General features: G+C 47.4%; 1 protein-coding gene across 1 annotated transcript in view; it reads left to right on the plus strand.

Moving 5' to 3' along the window:
• The window catches only part of CRKL (CRK like proto-oncogene, adaptor protein), a 38,261-nt gene extending 22,765 nt beyond the window's left edge, over positions 1 to 15,496 (plus strand). Inside the window, exon 3 of the mRNA XM_044005400.1 lies at positions 11,738 to 15,496. Coding sequence (XP_043861335.1) covers positions 11,738 to 11,872 — 135 coding nt within the window. The 3' untranslated portion in view covers positions 11,873 to 15,496. The remainder of the gene's footprint in view (positions 1 to 11,737) is intronic.
• The last annotated feature ends 2,144 nt before the right edge of the window (positions 15,497 to 17,640 follow it).

Genomic DNA, 17,640 nt, shown 5'->3' on the forward strand with positions numbered 1-17,640 from the left:
GGGGGTTAAGTGACTTGCCCAGGATCACACAGCTAGTAAGTGTCAAGTTTCTGAGGCCGGATTTGAACTCAGGTCCTCCTGAATCCAGAACCAGTGAGTGCTTTATCCATTGCGCCACCTAGCTGTGCCCCCCCTCCCATACATTTTAATCTGGTTCTGATCTTCCCATGAGAGATACCTCTCTGCCCTGGGCTGTCCCACTTCCATGATTTGAAAAGATTCCACATGGCCCCATTAGGATTTCTGTACCAAATACTGAACAATAAGGAGAAGGAAGGCTGATGGGGATATCTCTCCAATTTCCTGCTGTGCTTCATTTCCAGCCAGAAACTTGTGGGTGTAAGACCCCACCTCCCACTCCCTAGCCCCCAACTCTTTGATAAGAGCAATCTGAAAGGGCTGAGGGGTGCGGGAGAGCCTTAGGGATTCCTAGCTGCTCCCTGCATGGTCTCACACTCCTTGATTGTGCGCGCATGCACACATGGTAGCTGGTAGACCAGCCCATCTATGACATGACACAGGCACGTGCATGTATTTTGCATGGAGTCTCTCTCTGGAAGTATGGGTTAGCTGTCCTGGCCTTGCCACTGTGTTCTCTGGCCACAGGCTCAGGCTATTCCCCGATTCTTCATTGCATCTGCTCCTCTGGCTCTGCTTGTCTCTTTGATGTTGATTTGGGATGCTGATTCTCCCCCCCCTCCCCCATCATCCTGCCACTTCTCCCTTCTGTTTTGAACCTCATGGCAGCTTCATTTGGTCTCTTCCGTTGAGACTGTGTTCCTTTGTCTCCTGCAGTTGATCCTTCATTGGTGACCCTGCAGCCTGATTGTGCCCATTGGGACTTTCTCCCGACGCCCTGTCAGTTATTTGTGGGGGCCCATGATTCTCAGCCATGTCAGTAGTGTATCTCCATCACAAAGCTTTGTACAGAACTGGGCTCTTGAAAGCCATGGGAAGAAAGTGTGGGCACACCAATCCGACCCATCTGGTTGGCCTCTGGTCTCTGGGGACTGACTGAGCCAACGAGTGCCCATTCAGCTGCAGGCGAGGCGGGGCCTTGCAGGAAGCCTCACCTGTTGGGAGGAGCATATGTAGAACTGAATTGTTAGGGAGGACCTTCATACTCATCTTCTGACATTGGCCAATACCTAAGGTGAACCACATACATGTTTGGGTAACGTGAGTCATTAAGTGAGTCTTAAGTCAGTGATGGTTGTGTCATTTGTAGCTCCTAGAGAAATAGCTGAAAACCCTGTCAGACCAAGCTTCTGGTCAGTCTCATTCATAGATTCTTGTGCCCTAGTCAGAATGCCCTTCTAAGATAGGTCATGTGACTGGATTGTCTCCTGGAGCATGATTGGCCCACATCGTGGTATTTACTGTAAGAAGAGCCTGGATTGGCCTTGGGCCGCTCGGGGGCAAGTAGTCAGTCAGTTTGAGCAGCAGGATGTGGCCCTGGGTCTGCATCCCAGCCCTGGCACTCAGAAGACCTTGTCATAGGTCTTGCAGGACTCAGTCTCTTGTCTATAAGACCAGCTAAAGTCCCTGGTCTGTGAGAAGGAGAAGATCCTTGGCACCACCTGCTTTAGTTCATTTTCGCAAACTTTGATTATGGCTGCTGAAGATGGTAGAACCCCTGCCTTCAGGGATTCTACAGACAGTCCCAGACCAGGAAAGTTGTGAAGGGAGAGATGATTGCCTGGAGCCCTTCCAGAGGGCAGGACAGAGCAGGGTCTTGTTTCACCATGAAGTGATGAAAAAAGACCAGCTGGCCATAAGCAGTCAGGGAAAAGTGCGTTCTGGAAGCCCGCGGCACCCTGTATGTATGGGCTCTTGGGATGCCGGACAGTCTTGGTACCACTTTGCCTTGCCTTGGAGTTCTGCTAGGGGCAGGCCACCCTGGGAGGGTTCTGCCTAACAGCATCAGGTCACCTCCCTGTAACCCTTCCAGAGGGTTTTCTTTGGCAGAGCTGTGCAGAGGGCCTCGCAGGGCTTTTGTCTCCCTTGAGTCTTGCTTTTAGTTCTAAGGAGTTAATCCAGCTCTTTTCTGGAACTGTGATGAGGGTCCTTATTGGCATTTTACAGCCAGGGAAGAAAGCTCAGAAAGCTGAAGTGACTTGTCACCCTGCAGCCAAGGAGCATGAGGCTCACCCAGCTAGTGGGATTCTGGGTGCAGCTCGAGAGGCCCAGAGTGGGCTCCTGCAAATGATGCAGCTGTGGCCACCTGGGCCTTTCCTCCTGGGCTTTCTATCAGAGTTTCAGAATGTGAGGAGTTTCCCAGGCTACTAGGGATGTGCTTCATTCTTTATTGCTTCCATTAGAGCCAAGGAGGCTGGGCCTGAGAATAATGGACTGACCAATTCACAACTCCACCACTAGGGGCTCTGCTCTTGTGCCTGGCTTCCCACAGTCCCTCCTTCCACCCTCCTGGCCCTGTAGCTACACCTTTGCAGGTGAGCTCACTCTTTTGCGGGGCCGTGGGGGTTAAGTGACTTGCCTAGGGTCATACAGCTAGTAAGTGACAAGTGTCTGAGGCCGGATTTGAACTCAGCTCCTCCTGAATCCAGGGCTGGTGCTCTATCCACTGAGCCACCTAGCTGCCCCATGAGCTCACTCTTCATGCCTCAGGTTACAGGGTCTCACTATATTGGGTGCTCCCTCTTCCAATACCCGTCCCAGCTCCTGTACAACTTAGTAGATAGCTTCTCAACTTACTATGAATAGAACAGTAGATCCCTGAATGGCCACTGAACCTCTCAAAACATGCTGTTCCTTGCACAGCAGTCTTATCTTTGGGCCCATGTGGGGCCCTACAGCAAACCAGTGCACTTTTTGCAGTGGGTCCTGGCTAATCTTTTTTTTTTTTTTTTTTTTTTGGCGGGGCAATGAGGGTTAAGTGACTTGCCCAGGGTCACACAGCTAGTAAGTGACAAGTGTCTGAGGCTGAATTTGAATTCAGGTCCTCCTGAATCCAGGGCCAGTGCTTTATCCACTGCTCCACCTAGCTACCCCTTGGCTAATCTTTAATATTGTTTTAAGCCATATATTTCTTCACCCAGATGTAAATGGCTTTAGATTTTTTGTTGTTGTTGCCTGTGATGGAGTCTATTGAGATTCCCTGAAAGACCAAACAAATAACCTTGTTCAGCCCTCAGACGTGGTGGAGGAGGCACAAAATAATAGACAGCGGTCACTTGACAAAGGTGTTTGCCAATGATGGATACCTCAAAGAGCTTTTTCTTAAGAAATTTTACTTAATTACCCCTTTAGGAAAAAAACCAAACAGATGAGCAGCTATTGGTCAGATTATGGCATTGTTAGATGGACAACCTGTAGAGCTTGTCTGTCTGGGATACACAGGACAGACGGACAATCAAATAGGAGAGAGCCAGGGAAGTGTTTCATGGGAAGCAATGGAAAGAGACGGGGGCGGGGGGATGATGATGAGCATGAGCAGGTTTCACTATGTATAACCAGTAGGGAACTTTTTAAAAGTATTTTATTATTTTCCAGTTACATATAAGGATAGTTTTCAACATTTGTTTTCATAGGATTTTTAGTTCCAAATTTTCTCCCACCCTCCCTCCTCCACAAGATAGAAAGCAGCCTGATATAGGTTGTATATGTATAATCACATTAGATGTATTTCTACATTAGTCATCTTGTGAAAGAAGAATCAGAGCACAAGGGAAAACCTCACAAAAGAAGGATAAAAACAAAGGTTCAGGGGGCAGCTAGGTGGATAGAGCACCTGCCCTGGAGTCAGGAGTACCTGAGTTCAAATCTGGCCTCAGACACTTAACACTTACTAGCTGTGTGACCCTGGGCAAGTCACTTAACCCCAATTGCCTCACTTAAAAAAAAAAAGGTTCAAAAGTTGAAATAGTCTGGTTCAGTCTGAATTCATAATCCACAGTTCTTTTTTCTGGATGTTGAGAACATATTCTATCACGAGCTCTTTGAAACTGTTTTGGGTCATTGCACTGCTGAGAGGAGCCACGTCTGTCCCCATTGTTCATCACACAGTGTTGCTGTTACCAGTAGGGAGCTTTGGACAAGAATGGGGAGTACAAGATGTCATAGAGCCAGTCGTTCCTCCAATGAGGGAGGAGCCCAAAGACTCTGGGAGGAGCAAACCAAGGAAGGCATCTGTTGCATTGGGCCTGCCTGCCCACAAGATCTGGGGAGGTCTGTATCACTGGAAAATGGGTACTCATGCTAATGAGATGACAGAGTATGTTAGAGAAGATGGAACCCCAGGAAGGGAGGAGGTGCTTCTCCTTAACACTGCACACAGAACTGGAAATGATAAAGAGCAGCAGCAGCAGGTGTAGACGTACCTGAAGGAGCCAGTGTTTATTTTTAGGACCAAAGCTTCGGGGCTGAAAATGCCAGGCGCTTAGTAGATCAGAAGTGGTCGAGATGTCGTACTGCTTGTCCGAGTGGTGATGGGTAGATGTGACTTTTGGGTGGTAAAAGTGTCTGCAGACTGGAGCTACATTTAGGCTTGGCTGGTTCAAAGGCCTTGTCCCAAAGAATGTCCGCTTGGTGACTTCCTGCCCTTTCTCCATCCTGAGATGCCCCACACCTACTTCTCAAATGTCAGCACTGGTCATTGGGGTATTTTTTTACATGGTTTCAGGTGTACGGCTGACTATTATTTCTCTTCTTAAAACCCATTGTCTGCATCTTCAGGATCAAACTGTGAACTCCAGAACACAACAGTGAAGGCTTTCTTGGTGTGATTCCAACTCCCTGAGCCTGTCTTTGCCCTGGAACCCTCGCAGACCTTTGTGGAAGCTTTCCCACATGCCTGGCATGAACTCCCCAACCTCATTCCCATCTACACTTCTCTTCTTTCAAGGTCCAGTCACTTGGACCAACTTCCTGCAGTAAGCCTTCCCACATTCCTCTTCCCTCCCTGCTCAGATTTTCATAGAGAACAAGTTGTCTTACCATTCTGTCACATTGTGCTTCTTAGCATTTCATATTTTTAACTTATCAGTACATTTTGTTTTAACATGGCAGACACTTCTCAGTAAACACCCAAACAGTCCCTCGACCAAAATGCATTTCCTCAAAGCCGTCTGTCTGTTGTAACAGGAGGAATGTATCCTTTAACTGTGATGGTTTGTTGCTTGGTTATTTGTGGTGTTGTCATTATTGATTGTCTCTTTGCCTATGTTCTCTTCACTCTGTATCATTTTATCCAGGTCTTTGCTTCTCTGAATTATTCATGGGCATTATTCCTCCCTCCTGCCTTGGCAATATTCCAGTGTGTTCATCTGCAGTCCATTTTGCTCATTCATCCCTATCCATTGGACACATCTTGTGGTCAGTTGTTCTGATCACAAATAAGAGCATGCCGATATGTGGGGTACTCCCTGTTGGACTGAGAGCTCCCTGAGTGTGGGATGGTCTTGTTTCATTTTTATGGCTCCAGGCTGGAGCCAGGGTCTAGCCTACACCTTCTCTCTCTGGGCTATTGGGTTTCCTCCATGTGTCGTGTGGTTGTTGTTAGAGATTGTTGGTTGCCTAGGACTGCATGAGGAGCAGAGCAGGCCGAGGCCCAGGTCCTGGCTCAGCTGTTGTACCTCATAAGAGTAGGATAAGGATAGGCTGATGGTGGCTCTCGTCTGGCTCTGTTTCTGGAACTACGTGGCTCCCCTTTTGTTGTGAGTCGAACACCAAAAGAGCTAATACATGGCCCTGCTACCTTTACGTAGGCCCGAGTGCGGCAGCTGTGCTGGGCCTGGAACAGAAGTACCTCGCAGCTCTGCAGCGCAGCGTCTTATTGAGGAGATTAACTATAGACCAGAGACTGCTTCTCTAGAGCTCGGGAAAGGTGGGTGGCATGACCATTGGAATCTGTGCCCTTGTTGGAGCTTCCTCATCCAGGGGCTTCTCTTAGGTCATTGGATGGATGGGTGATGGGCTTTGTGGCTTTGCCCCCCTGCCCATTCTGACCCCACCTGCTCTCCATGGTGTTCACATCAACTTTCAGGCTTGAGTCGAGTTAGTACACTGCTGTTGGACACATGGATGAGGGCAGGCTGCCTGTGTGTGCCAGTGGCATGGATAGTAGCATTGATGGGCACATTCCTCTAGCAGGGGCTGGGGGAGGCTGTGCTGCTTGCTGGTGACAGGAGAACTGTGGCCTTCGGTGGAGAGGAACCAGCTGCATTCCTGGAGATAAACGGCTGTTTTTCCATCTTTCTGCCACATCCAGTTTCTAGGAGCTGGACTCACCTTGACCATGTAGCTGAATGAAGTGGTGCATCGAGTAGGGCTCCTCAAGCTCTTCCTTAAAAGTACGGAAGCACAGGTACTAGAGAAGGTTTGAATGGATTGGCTCAGCAATTGCTCTTTCTGCCGGCTCCCCTGGCCCACTTACATCTTAAGAGTGAATAGTAACCAGCTCATTACTTGGGGAATGGATGAACAAGTGGAGTACTAATTGTGCTGATCAGAAATGGTTGGGGTAGGAGTTCAGAAAAACACAGCAAGACCTATGTGAAGTGAGAAGAACTGGGAGATCATTGTGCACAGCAGTGGGGTTTTTTGTTTGTTTTTGTTTTGTTTTTTTATGAGGCAGTTGGGGTTAAGTGACTTGCCCAGGGTCACACAGCTAGTAAGTGTTAAGTGTCTGAGGCCGGATTTGAACTCAGGTCCTCCTGAATCCAGGGCCAGTGCTCCATCCACTGCGCCACCTAGCTGCCCCACAGCAGTGTTGTAATGATATTTGACTCTGAAAGACAATTCCAAAGGACCCATGATGAAAAAATGCCAATCCACCTCCAGAGAGAGAACTGAGAATTGATGAAGTATAATTTTCTCACCGCTTTCATTTTTTTTTTTTTTGCTTTGTTACACGATATGGCTAATAAGGAAATATGTTGTGTGTGATTTCACATGTATAATTGATAATCTATTGTTTGCCTTTGTGGGGGCCAAATTTAATATATGAAGAGTTAATTGGGTGGCTCGCCTAAATATTGGGGTCCCCGAGATAATGAGGGACCTCTAGGTTTAAAGCTCCCTCCCCTCAGAAACTGCCTTTAGATATTTCTTCTAGGCCAATGAGAAAGGAACCTTATAGCCTCTGTTCCACAGATATTTTATTAGGGAGAATAAAGTAAACGGCAAAGGTGAAATTAATGAAATCAAAGACAAGGAAATAGGGAAAAAGAAATGCGGATGACCCTCCCAGCTCTAACCTAAGTCTATTCAAAAGAGCAGAGTCACTTCCCACCTGGAGCTTGTACTTCCATGGAAAGCACAGCTTACAGCCAGGCCTGAATGACTCCTGCTCGCGCCACCTGAAGGGAGGAAGAGGGAAGAAGAGAGAGCTCTGAAGAGACTCAGACTCCCCTCAGCGAGCATCCAATTTTCTTCCCCCAAAAGGGGAGGTCCTTCAAAAACTGCCTGTGGAGAGAGGCTTCTCCTTCTGACCTCAGTAGCGTACGTCACTTCAGGGCGGGCCAGGTGGGGCCCCTCCCAAATGAGTCAACCACATTTAATTTTACCACACCTTCTCCCTGTATAGGAGAAGGGTGGAAGGGAGGGACTTGGACTCAAAATTTAAAAAGAAAAGAATGCTAAAAATAATCATAGAAGACCAAAAAAAGGAGTTAATAAACATGCCCTAGCATGGGAGGACTTTAATGGCGACTGTGTTGGGGGTGGGGGGCAGACACTTGTGTTGGAACCTGGGAGTCGTGGACATAGACTGTTAAAGTCCATACTGTCTGGTCCTGCCCTTTCACTTTACAAAACAAGAAATAGGTCCAGACATGGATCCAAAGCAGCCAGAGACAAAATGAGAAGGGGGCCTAATTCCTGAAGCATTTACAGCTGTACCTTTTGTGGCAGCAGAGTAAATGCCCACCATTTGAGGAATTGCTAAGCAGACTGTGGTATGTGAATGTAATCAGTGTGAAGAATTCAGAAACACCTGGGAGGACTTGTACAAACTGATGCAGAATGAAGTAAACATAACCAAGGAAACAGCATACAAAATGACTAATTATAAACAGCCGCAACCCTGGACACCCGTGCACTGTGCTAAGCACTTTGCAGTGATTATCTCTTTCCCCTCTCACAAGTCTGGGAGGTAGGTGCCATGATTGTCACTGTTTACAGATGAGGAAACTGAGGCACACAGGTAAAATGACTTGCCCAGGGTCACACAGCTAGTATCTATGACTGAATTTGGACTCAGCTTATGTCTAAGCTTGGCCCCAAAAAAGAGATGGGAGCACATAGGTCTCCCTTCTTTGCAAAATTGGGAAAGTGTGGTAGGTGTGGAACGTTGCATTTGATGATTCAGCTGATGTTTGGATTAGGTTTTGGGGTTTGTTGCTGTTGTTGTTGTTTTAAGATATCCCTAAGATATTTTAATAGATTTCACTTTATTTTTTCAACGAACAGTATTCTGTTTTCTCTCTTACCTCCCTTCTCTACCCCCCCCCCTTTTAGGAAACAAACTGCTTAAAATCAAGAACCCTAATTGGGCAAAATGCTCACTTAAGTTATGGCCCAAAACATGTTTCAACCCTATGTTCTTCAACCCTAAGTCCCTCTGGGATGAAAGTTGGTCATGGCATTGACTAGGAGCAGCCTTTGTGAGAAGTCCATTTTGGCATTCCCAGTAGTACTCAGCTCAGAGTAGGTCATTAAGAGACATTTCTTGAAACTGAAAAGGATTGAAATAGAAAGGCTCTACTGGGATGGAGGAACTCAGGGACAAAATTTGAGATGCCTTTCATTTGTCTGGGGGGCACCTATACCTTCTTTTTTTTTTTTTTTTTTTTGGTGAGGCAATTGGGGTTAAGTGACTTGCCCAGGGTCACACAGCTGGTAAGTGTCAAGTGTCTGAGGCTGGATTTGAACTCAGGTCCTCCTGACTCCAGGGCCGGTGCTCTATCCACTGTGCCACCTAACTGCCCCGTTTACTCTTTCTTAACGTCAGATAAGTCCACGTTATTTGAGTGCTGGTTGGTACCAACCAAGCACACGTTCTAATGTATCGTCGTTTTCCACAGGCTTCTTAGGTTCCATGGATGTAGGTAGAATTTCCTCTTTCTGCTTCGATGCTTATGTGAGTGCTGGTGAGCTGCTCGACTACCTTTATTGTAGAACCTTTAGGACCAATAGGGGCTCCTATGTGACTCCTGTAGTCACAGGAGTAGACAAAGCTGTCTGTCCTTAGGGCATATCTGTGCTCTTGGACTTGGCTTCTGCCTCTCAGCCTTCCACTTCTGCCCCCCAGGCTCCTGCCCCTACCTTGGCTTCTTTCTAAGGCTTTGGCATCTGCCTCAAGGGGTTCTTCTGCCCCGTGCATGTCTATATTGTTCCTCTTCAAGGTCACTCGTGTTTCTATGAGTATTTACAGTTCACTTCAGCTATGCTTAGAATTGCTCAGATTCGTTTTGCTAGACAATTTAATAAACTTATTAAGGAATGCCTATGGGGAAGGGAGGGGACAAAGTCAAAAGATGAACTTTTGGGGGTTTTTTGGGGTTTTTTTTGCAGGGCAGTGGGGGTTAAGTGACTAGCCCAGGGTCACACAGCTAGTAACTGTCAAGTGTCTGAGGCCAGTTTTGAACTCAGGTCCTCCTGAATCCAGGGCTGGTGCTTTATCCACTGCGTCACCTAGCTGCCCCCAAGATGAACTTTTTAAAAAAGCTAAGAACAAACATGACTTGGTCAGGGTTACACAAGTGATGAGTATGTTCAAGAATATTCCTTCATCACCTCCTGCTATTGCAGGAGAACCTGGGCTGCACTGGACTTTCACCTGGTACCTAGGCAGCATCCCTTTGAGTCTCAGCTCAAAGACCTCCAGGCAAGAAGGGCTTGGCACTTTCCCAGAGAGCTCTCTGCCTCAGGACTGCTGCTGGCCGTGCAGGCGTGTACGCATGTGTATAAACACACACACACACACACACACACACACACACACCACAGAATAAATTGAGTTCTTCAGCTTGCCAGTCCCTCAGATACTCAGACAATTATTGCATCTTCCCTTCCCATGTGCACCCTCTAGGCTAACATTCAGGCTCTAGTTCCCTAACTTGTCCCTATGAGTTATGAAACAGTGAAGGATTTGAAGGGGAAACTGAAAAGTCCCTGCCCCAGAATTGAGGATTCAGTAACCTTGAAGTTGATGGTCATCAGTCTAAGTAAGAGAAGGGGAATTTGGGGTGTTGCCTCCCCCTCTGTCCAACAGCCGGATCTTCTCATTGGTAGGTGCATTATAGGCTGTCAGCAGTCATAAGAAACAGATCTCCTGAGAAGTCATGGCTGCGTAATGGTAACTTCCCACTACAGTTATCCCTTCTACATCATGGTGAGGGGCACAGTGCCCCCCGGGATCTGGAAAATCCACATAAAATTTTGTGACTCTGCCTTTGTATGAGAGAAGTCTGAATGATTATGGTATTATGCAATACAATACATATTTTTATGCATTTTTGAGTTTCTAGACTTTTTCTGTGTCGTCTTCTGGCCTTCATGTATCGGCTGAGGCTTCTGCAAAACTCCAAAAAATTCCCATTTAATTTCTTATGCTGACCTGTGACATATTGAAACCATGGTGGGGAAAGTCGTGACATAGAAGGGATAACTAATAGAGGCTCAGAGGCCTTGTGGTAAGAAGTCAGAGAAGAGAAACAATGCCCAGGGATAGAGCAAGGAGTTGAGAGCTATTGATTAAAAGAACAACCCAAAAAACCCATGTTCTTTTTTTTAGGAATTTGACAGGCATCACAAAGATGAACATTTCCACATGCAACATTTCCACATGTAGAAAGAGCACTGTATAGACACTCCCAATCTCTGTTACACTGGTGTTGCCCTGCTTGTCTGTGGCCCCTTCAGAACTTCATTCTGCTCTCTCCCATGTATTTTTGGTTTGTTTTTGGTGAGGCAATTGGCGTTAAGTGACTTGCCCAGGGCCACACAGCTAGTAAGTGTTAAGTGTCTGAGGCAGGATTTGAACTCAGGTCCTCCTGACTCCAGACCTGGTGCTCCATCCACTGCGCCACCTAGCTGCCCCTCTCCCATGTATTTTTAATTGCTTGTGGAGCCAAGCAAAGTAAATTCACACATTCTGCACATGCTGTTCAGCTGCCAAAATAGAGGAATCGTTGCCTTGAATCGGTCAGTGAATTATCTTTTCTATAGTAAGAAATATTAGGACGCAAACAAAGATTAATGCAAGGATTGATGACCTAAGTCAAATAGGATGGTGCTGTTTGTTTGCATGGAAACCTGATAGCAATAAGTAGCTATTTAATATTTTTTTCAAGTAATTCAGATTTTATTTTTTGAAATCTTTTACAGATTTTCTTAACGTTCAATACAAACTTGATGAAGAAAACCAAATTGTTCAAATTGATCTATTTGTATTTTCCTTTTTTTTCCTTTTTCTCTTCTAGGAATTGTTCTAAAGTCAGTATTATTGAAAATTTGCTTTGCTCACTCAGCTCTCACGTGACCTCTTGTACCTCTTGGAGCATGTTGTTCTGCTCCTTTGTGTTCTGATCTTATCTTCCTCGCTTTAGTTGAGGGTAAGCCCAGTATAAGATTAAATCCAAGTGTCCCTTGGGCCCTGCAGGTAGGAGGCCTCTAACATATAGTAATAGTTGAATTAGGTAGGAAATTGTGACTTTGTCAGTTGTCTTGTTATTGAAGAGAAAATAATGATGCTCCTTTTCTCCTTTACCAACAGGTGGGTGACATCGTGAAAGTGACAAGAATGAACATCAACGGTCAGTGGGAAGGAGAGGTCAATGGCCGCAAAGGGCTCTTTCCTTTCACACATGTCAAGATCATTGACCCTCAAAATCCAGATGAAAATGAGTGATTCCTGTCACCCATCACATGCTGCTGCCGCTACTGCTTCATGTTCTGGCTCTCATTAGTAGCATCTTCTGAAATGGGATTCCATTCTCTGTCACAGGCAAGCTAGGGAGCCTGGCCCAGCTCTCCAGCTTGCTTCCGTTGGGTGGTCTTTTCTACACATCTGGAATGCACACAGCTGGCAGCCATCGCTGGATCGTCTCAGACTTAGCCAATTGTAGAACCTTTTTGGATCTTAAGCTGGAAAGCCCGAGTGGAAGCACACAGGCAAAAGGACATTGAAGAGGAGAGGGTCTGTTTCCCCCCACCTGGATGCTCTCTTGGCTTCATCCCATCAAATTCATTTGGAGAAGGAAAGCATTTGGCAATTCTACTTGAACTTGGTGCATAGCTCGTCCTCAGCACGATGCTCGATGTGCCATCTTTTTTTTTTTTTTTTGGGGGAGGGGAAATCATGGAACTTGAGGAGGAGCGAATTCTGTCCTATCACAGTAAAAACTGAGTTGGGACTTTGGGGGAAGAATCATTGGAATGTTTTTTCTAAACAGGCATAAATTACAAGGTTTCTTGATTCAAGGGATTCTGCTCGCCTCTGAGCTTGTACGGTGAAGTTTCTTTGACTTAAGGGAAGAACTACATCGAAGCCAAGGCCTGTCTTTGTATCATGTCTTCGTCGTTGTAAATGGTAACCTGTTTTGCCATGTGACAAACAAACAAAAGCATCCTATTTAATTCCATCTTCCATGGTAAAACTGTAGAAAACAAACTTCAAAGAGAAATAGTTCCTTTCCTTTTTCCTGGGGAAGCCATCCTGAAAGCACACACACGCACACATGCGGAGCCATTTCATTCTTTTGGTCTGCTTTCAATGAATGCCCACTCTAAAGGTGAACCAGCAACACCTTCCGTGAGATTGTTCCCAGAGCCCAGGAGTTGGCTCCACCTCCGTGGACTGTGAGCAGTCTATGCTCCTGCCCTTTGAAGGGGCTGGAGAGAGCAGTCAGGCTCCAGGCTTTATACCTAGGCTGCATCTTCACCAGCTGAAGACACCCAGGGCTCAGGCTCCCTCTTTGGGCAGGCTTGAGGGACCAGGAGAGGCAGGGTACTAGTCGGCTGAACCCACAGGAGACTTTGTTATCCAGGATAGTTTTATTAGATTAAACAAAAAAGCCAAGCCCCTTGATTACACACTTCACACACTTTATTGGTTGCGAATAGGAGAGGGGGAATTTGAACCACACTTTCACAAAATTCAAATTGGTAATACCGTTTTCTGCTACTAGGAAAGGACAAGGCCGAGTTTCAAACAGAACGTGCCCCTTTGGTAGTGAATTCGTTTGGTCTTTTGGTCTGCCCTTCCTCCAGACTTTTGTAGCAACTTAGAACGTGTTCTTGTATTTTTGAGCCAAAGCTCATAGACTCCTAGAATGTTAGAACTGGAAGAGCTACAGCATAGAAGTCCTCAGAGGCAGTTTTATAGATGAGGAAATGAGGTTCAGGAGGGAGGATTGAGGCGATGGGCTCTGACTCACACCAGGTTGGGCCCGGAAGCCAGGTCTGCCTCTCCCCTGCACCACTCTGCCTCTCTCAGTGATTCCCTGTGGTTTCCATAGGACAGTAAATATGGCTGCCAACAGCCAGCTCAAGCCTGATTATACTCATGAACATAACAAAATGAACCAAGAAACTTGAAAAATAAAATTGAAAAACTTGAGGAGATTGCTTGTTGGCCTGGCTTTCCCCAGCCAGTGACTATTCACCACAGGCTGCGTGTGCAATGACCTACTTCAAAAATGCCTTCTCTTCAGCCGACATTTCCACAACTACTTGAAGCTATTTATCAATCTGTCCTACTGAAAACATGCCCTTCTGGTTACACTTACTCTGCCGTTACTATTCAGCCAGAAGCCAAGGTCCAGCACGGCGTTCTCATCGAACGGCCGCAGGATCAGCCTTCCATCCACTCACCCCTTTTGTGCATTCACTGCTAGGCTTGTCTTTGGTCACACCTTCCAAAGGTCTCTGTACTGACCCTGGCATCTGTGAGCTTGGACAAGCCTGCCTGGTCTCTCGGGAGGCCGTGGTGAGCCCCAGGTAGCAGCAGGTCAGTCATGGGCGTGCTTTCACGCTGTACAGAGATGCCTTTTCTTTGGCCTGCTCTTCCTCAGACTCATCTCATCCTCTCTGGGTTGATGTAGGTCACTAAGGAATAGATAAAAAATGTAGGAGGGCAAGGGGCTTCTCCCCGTAGTTATTCTTTACACTAAGTACATGGATTCCCAGAAGGGGGCACATGCATCTGGTGATGTCAAGAGTGTTCCAGAGCCCAGAAAGAAGAATCGAGTCTCAGCGGGACTGGACTTAGGAGTCCACCTTGTCCGATCTGGGGAAGTGGAGAGAGCCCTGGATTTGGAGACAAGCCCCTTCCCTTCCTCTGGGCCTTGACGTCCTCTCCTGTAAAATGAGATTGGGCTGCGGATGACTTCTTAGTGTCCCCTCCAGCTCCTGAACTCCGGTGAGCCGATGAGCCTGAGTGGCCTCCACATTCTGCAAAGGGAGCCGGATCTCAGGAGGTGTATGAGAGAAACTCTGAAGGGCTAGGCCCCTCGAGAGCCTCCCATGGCCTGGCTGGCATTGCAGTGTTTCCCCCAGCTCGCAGACTAGGTTCCTGATGGCCCATGGCACTGACAAGCATCCCAGGTCACCGTCTGCGGAAGGTCTGCGCTCTGCCCTGAGAGGATTGCATGCGCTCCGTGGGCAGCGTTTCCCCTTGAGCTGCTGCTTGTGCTGCTTGCTCTCATCCCTGCTTTGTCTGTCACCCCAATCTCTGGATGTTCCGTGAGCCATCACTGTGGTTTATTTATCCTTTGGTTCCGTCAGGACTGGGCAGTCTTGAGGCTGTTTCATTCAGTGCACTGTTAAAGGACTCATGCTCCATCCCTCCTTTTTCTGTCATTCATGGATGGTGAAGGTGGCTACTGGGGTTTTCAGCCTCAGCTGGTCCAAGGAGAAGAGGTGGCTGATGGCATCTGGCTTGGGTCATCGGCCACGTGTGCCAGTCTTTGTGCATCTGGCTTGATCCAAAGGGCAACTTTTCTCTCCATGCCCGTGGCTCCCTGGGTCTGGCCACCTGGAGGAGCACGGGATGGTGTGGATCCCGGGGCTGCCGAGATGAAGCATCCCAGTTGCATCTTGGGAAGGAGACAGCTCTTGGCTTTGGTTTTAACACGGTATTCCCAACTAACACTTCCTGTTGCCGAAGCCCCGCCTTGGAGCACCGAGCCAGGAGGAGGGTGTTCTGGGGTGCTGATCTCCAGCCCCCAGCAGGACAGACGATGACTCTTTGAACCTGTAACTTAAAAATCATGAACTTCAGGCAATAATATTTTCTGTGTAAGCTTTTAAAATTATTTTTGGGGGATCATAGCTTGTTTTATTTTGTGCTATAAAATTAACAGTATTAAATGACTTCTATTCTTAGAATACATCGAGTGTCTTTTCTTAACAGATTAGTGCCTTTTCTTTTCTTACTCCATTGATTCCACAGTACTGGGCCCGACAGCAAAGCCAGTGTTTTCAGTGGCCTGTTTGTACACTGTCTGAATAAATCTTGCATCAACTTGCGGCACTTTGGGTTTTTTTTCCTCATCTTATTCCTGAGGCTCGTGGGCACACGCACACATGACCCTTCCACAGAAAGCCTGGGAGTCCAGAAAGACCGTCAGAACAGGAATCTTTGTTCTGTAAGACAGGGATGCCCCAATGCAGTGCTAGGTCTGAATCCAGTGTCAGCCGGTTGGGTTGGAATTCCTCAGGGAATTCTCCCTGAGGCTGATGAACTTGTTTCTCTCGGGGGTCCCTCATGTCCGCAGGACTCCTGAAGGTTTCCAGCTCTCGCTTCTTCCTTGAGTTTTTAATCCCACGCCTCCCTGTGGAAACCATCTCAGATTTGCGGTTTGAGAAATGCCTTCGAGCCCACCCCCTCCTTCCCGCCACCCTCTGGGTGCTTTGTCAACTGAAGCTCCGGTTTCCTTTTCCTTCTTGCCTCCAGTCTGTCGACCCTGTACGTGGTGACAAATGGATCCTCAGAAACTGCTTTGGTTTGAAACCTCATTGGCTTTCCGTTGCTTATGTCCTTCCTCCCTGACAGAGCCAACTGCACTCTGAACTTGAGTCAGAGTTTTATGCCCTTCCTACCTGGGTGAATTTGGGGGGAGTCGCTAGGTTTCAGGACTTAGAATTAAAGGAAATTGTGTAAGGAATGAATGGGATTTTGTAAACCAGAAAATGCCAATTGTACCTCAGGAAGTAGGGTTGGACCAAGTATGAGTGACTCCAGACAGGAATCAGGAGCCAGCCCAGACCCTGGGGTGCCCCTTAATTGCCTTATTCCCATGCCACTCCACACACCTGGAGGACCCACAACCCTCCCAAATGCCACCCGACTTAGTTTTCATGAAAGTTTAAAAAAGAGCAGCTAGCATTTATCACATTCTCCTTTAATGTTCAAAACCACCCCATGAGAGGAAAAATTAATAGTTTAATTGGAGGAATGAGAGGTGACAGTGACTCGTGAGGATGCCAGGTTCTGAGACCTGGTTGGCAGTTGACTGCTGGACCCTCAGTGATCTCTCTGCTGGTATTCTCTGCAGGCCTTTCCAGCTCAGCATTGGTGGTCTTAGGAAATGGATTTAACTAATAGCCACCATTTAAGCTCTTCAAATACTGTCCTGACTACCTTCAGGCCAGCCTAGTAGTGAAGTGACTGTCACAGCAGGGGAGTATCAGGTCCAGCTCTGTCATCAAGAGCTTTGTAGATCAATTGGTCAAGTTCTTGAGGCAAGTTTAGAATCTTCTGTTTGAAAAAAGCGGTCAATGTGAAAGCGTATTCACCCTTAGAACCCCCATGGGGTAGAACTATATTTTCTTTTTTCCTACTTTTTTTTTTTTTTTGAGGCATGTGGGGTTAAGTGACTTACCCAGGGTCACACAGTAAGTGTGAGGCTGGATTTGAACTTGGGTCTTCCTGACTCCAGGGCTCATATTCTTATCTAAGGTTAAGAACCCGTGATCTAAATACTTGGTCAAATAAGATCTATTAAAGTTAATCAGCATAGGGCACCCAGCGCTGCCTTTAAGGAGCCCAAACCATCAGGACAGGGGCATAGACTGCTTGTGGTAAGCCTCAAAGAGAGGTCTGAGCAAAGGACCAGGAATGTGGAGGGAGCATGAGGCAAAGCTGGAGGAAGGATGAGAGGGAGGGAGAGAAGAAAGGTCTGGGCCAGGCCACGAGTGAGGACTGTGAGCAAAGGTAGGCTAACAGGGAAACGAACAAGGCCAGAATGCGTGGGCAGATAGGACTGAAAGTGCCAATCTTCATTGAGAAAGCCCTCCAGACATCCAACATATGGGGAATCTAAGACTCGGAAGTGAGAGGGACTTTGACATTTCAAAGTAGTGGCCCTTCCCGAACCACTGTGACTGTCACCTGAATTGGGGGGTGGGGGTGTAAGAGTGGGGGAACCTGAGAGGGTCTCTAGTGTGCTAGGATGTTAGCCTGCGAGCAGGCTCTGGAGAGAGCTCAGGTTCTAGAGCAGCGTATGGGGAAGGGGCACAGGCAGAAGCCGACCGCCCACATCCTACCAGGGAGAGCGTGAGGTCAGCATCTGAGCGTGGGCAGGTGCAACTGGATCATTGGACCTGCCTTCACCCAGGGTTAGGGTTAAGACTAATGAAGGGAGGGGCAGTTAGGTGGCACAGCGGATAGAGCAC

The sequence above is a fragment of the Dromiciops gliroides genome, chromosome 1 (genome assembly GCF_019393635.1).
Source record: "Dromiciops gliroides isolate mDroGli1 chromosome 1, mDroGli1.pri, whole genome shotgun sequence".
Classification (NCBI taxonomy): Eukaryota; Metazoa; Chordata; class Mammalia; order Microbiotheria; family Microbiotheriidae; genus Dromiciops; species Dromiciops gliroides.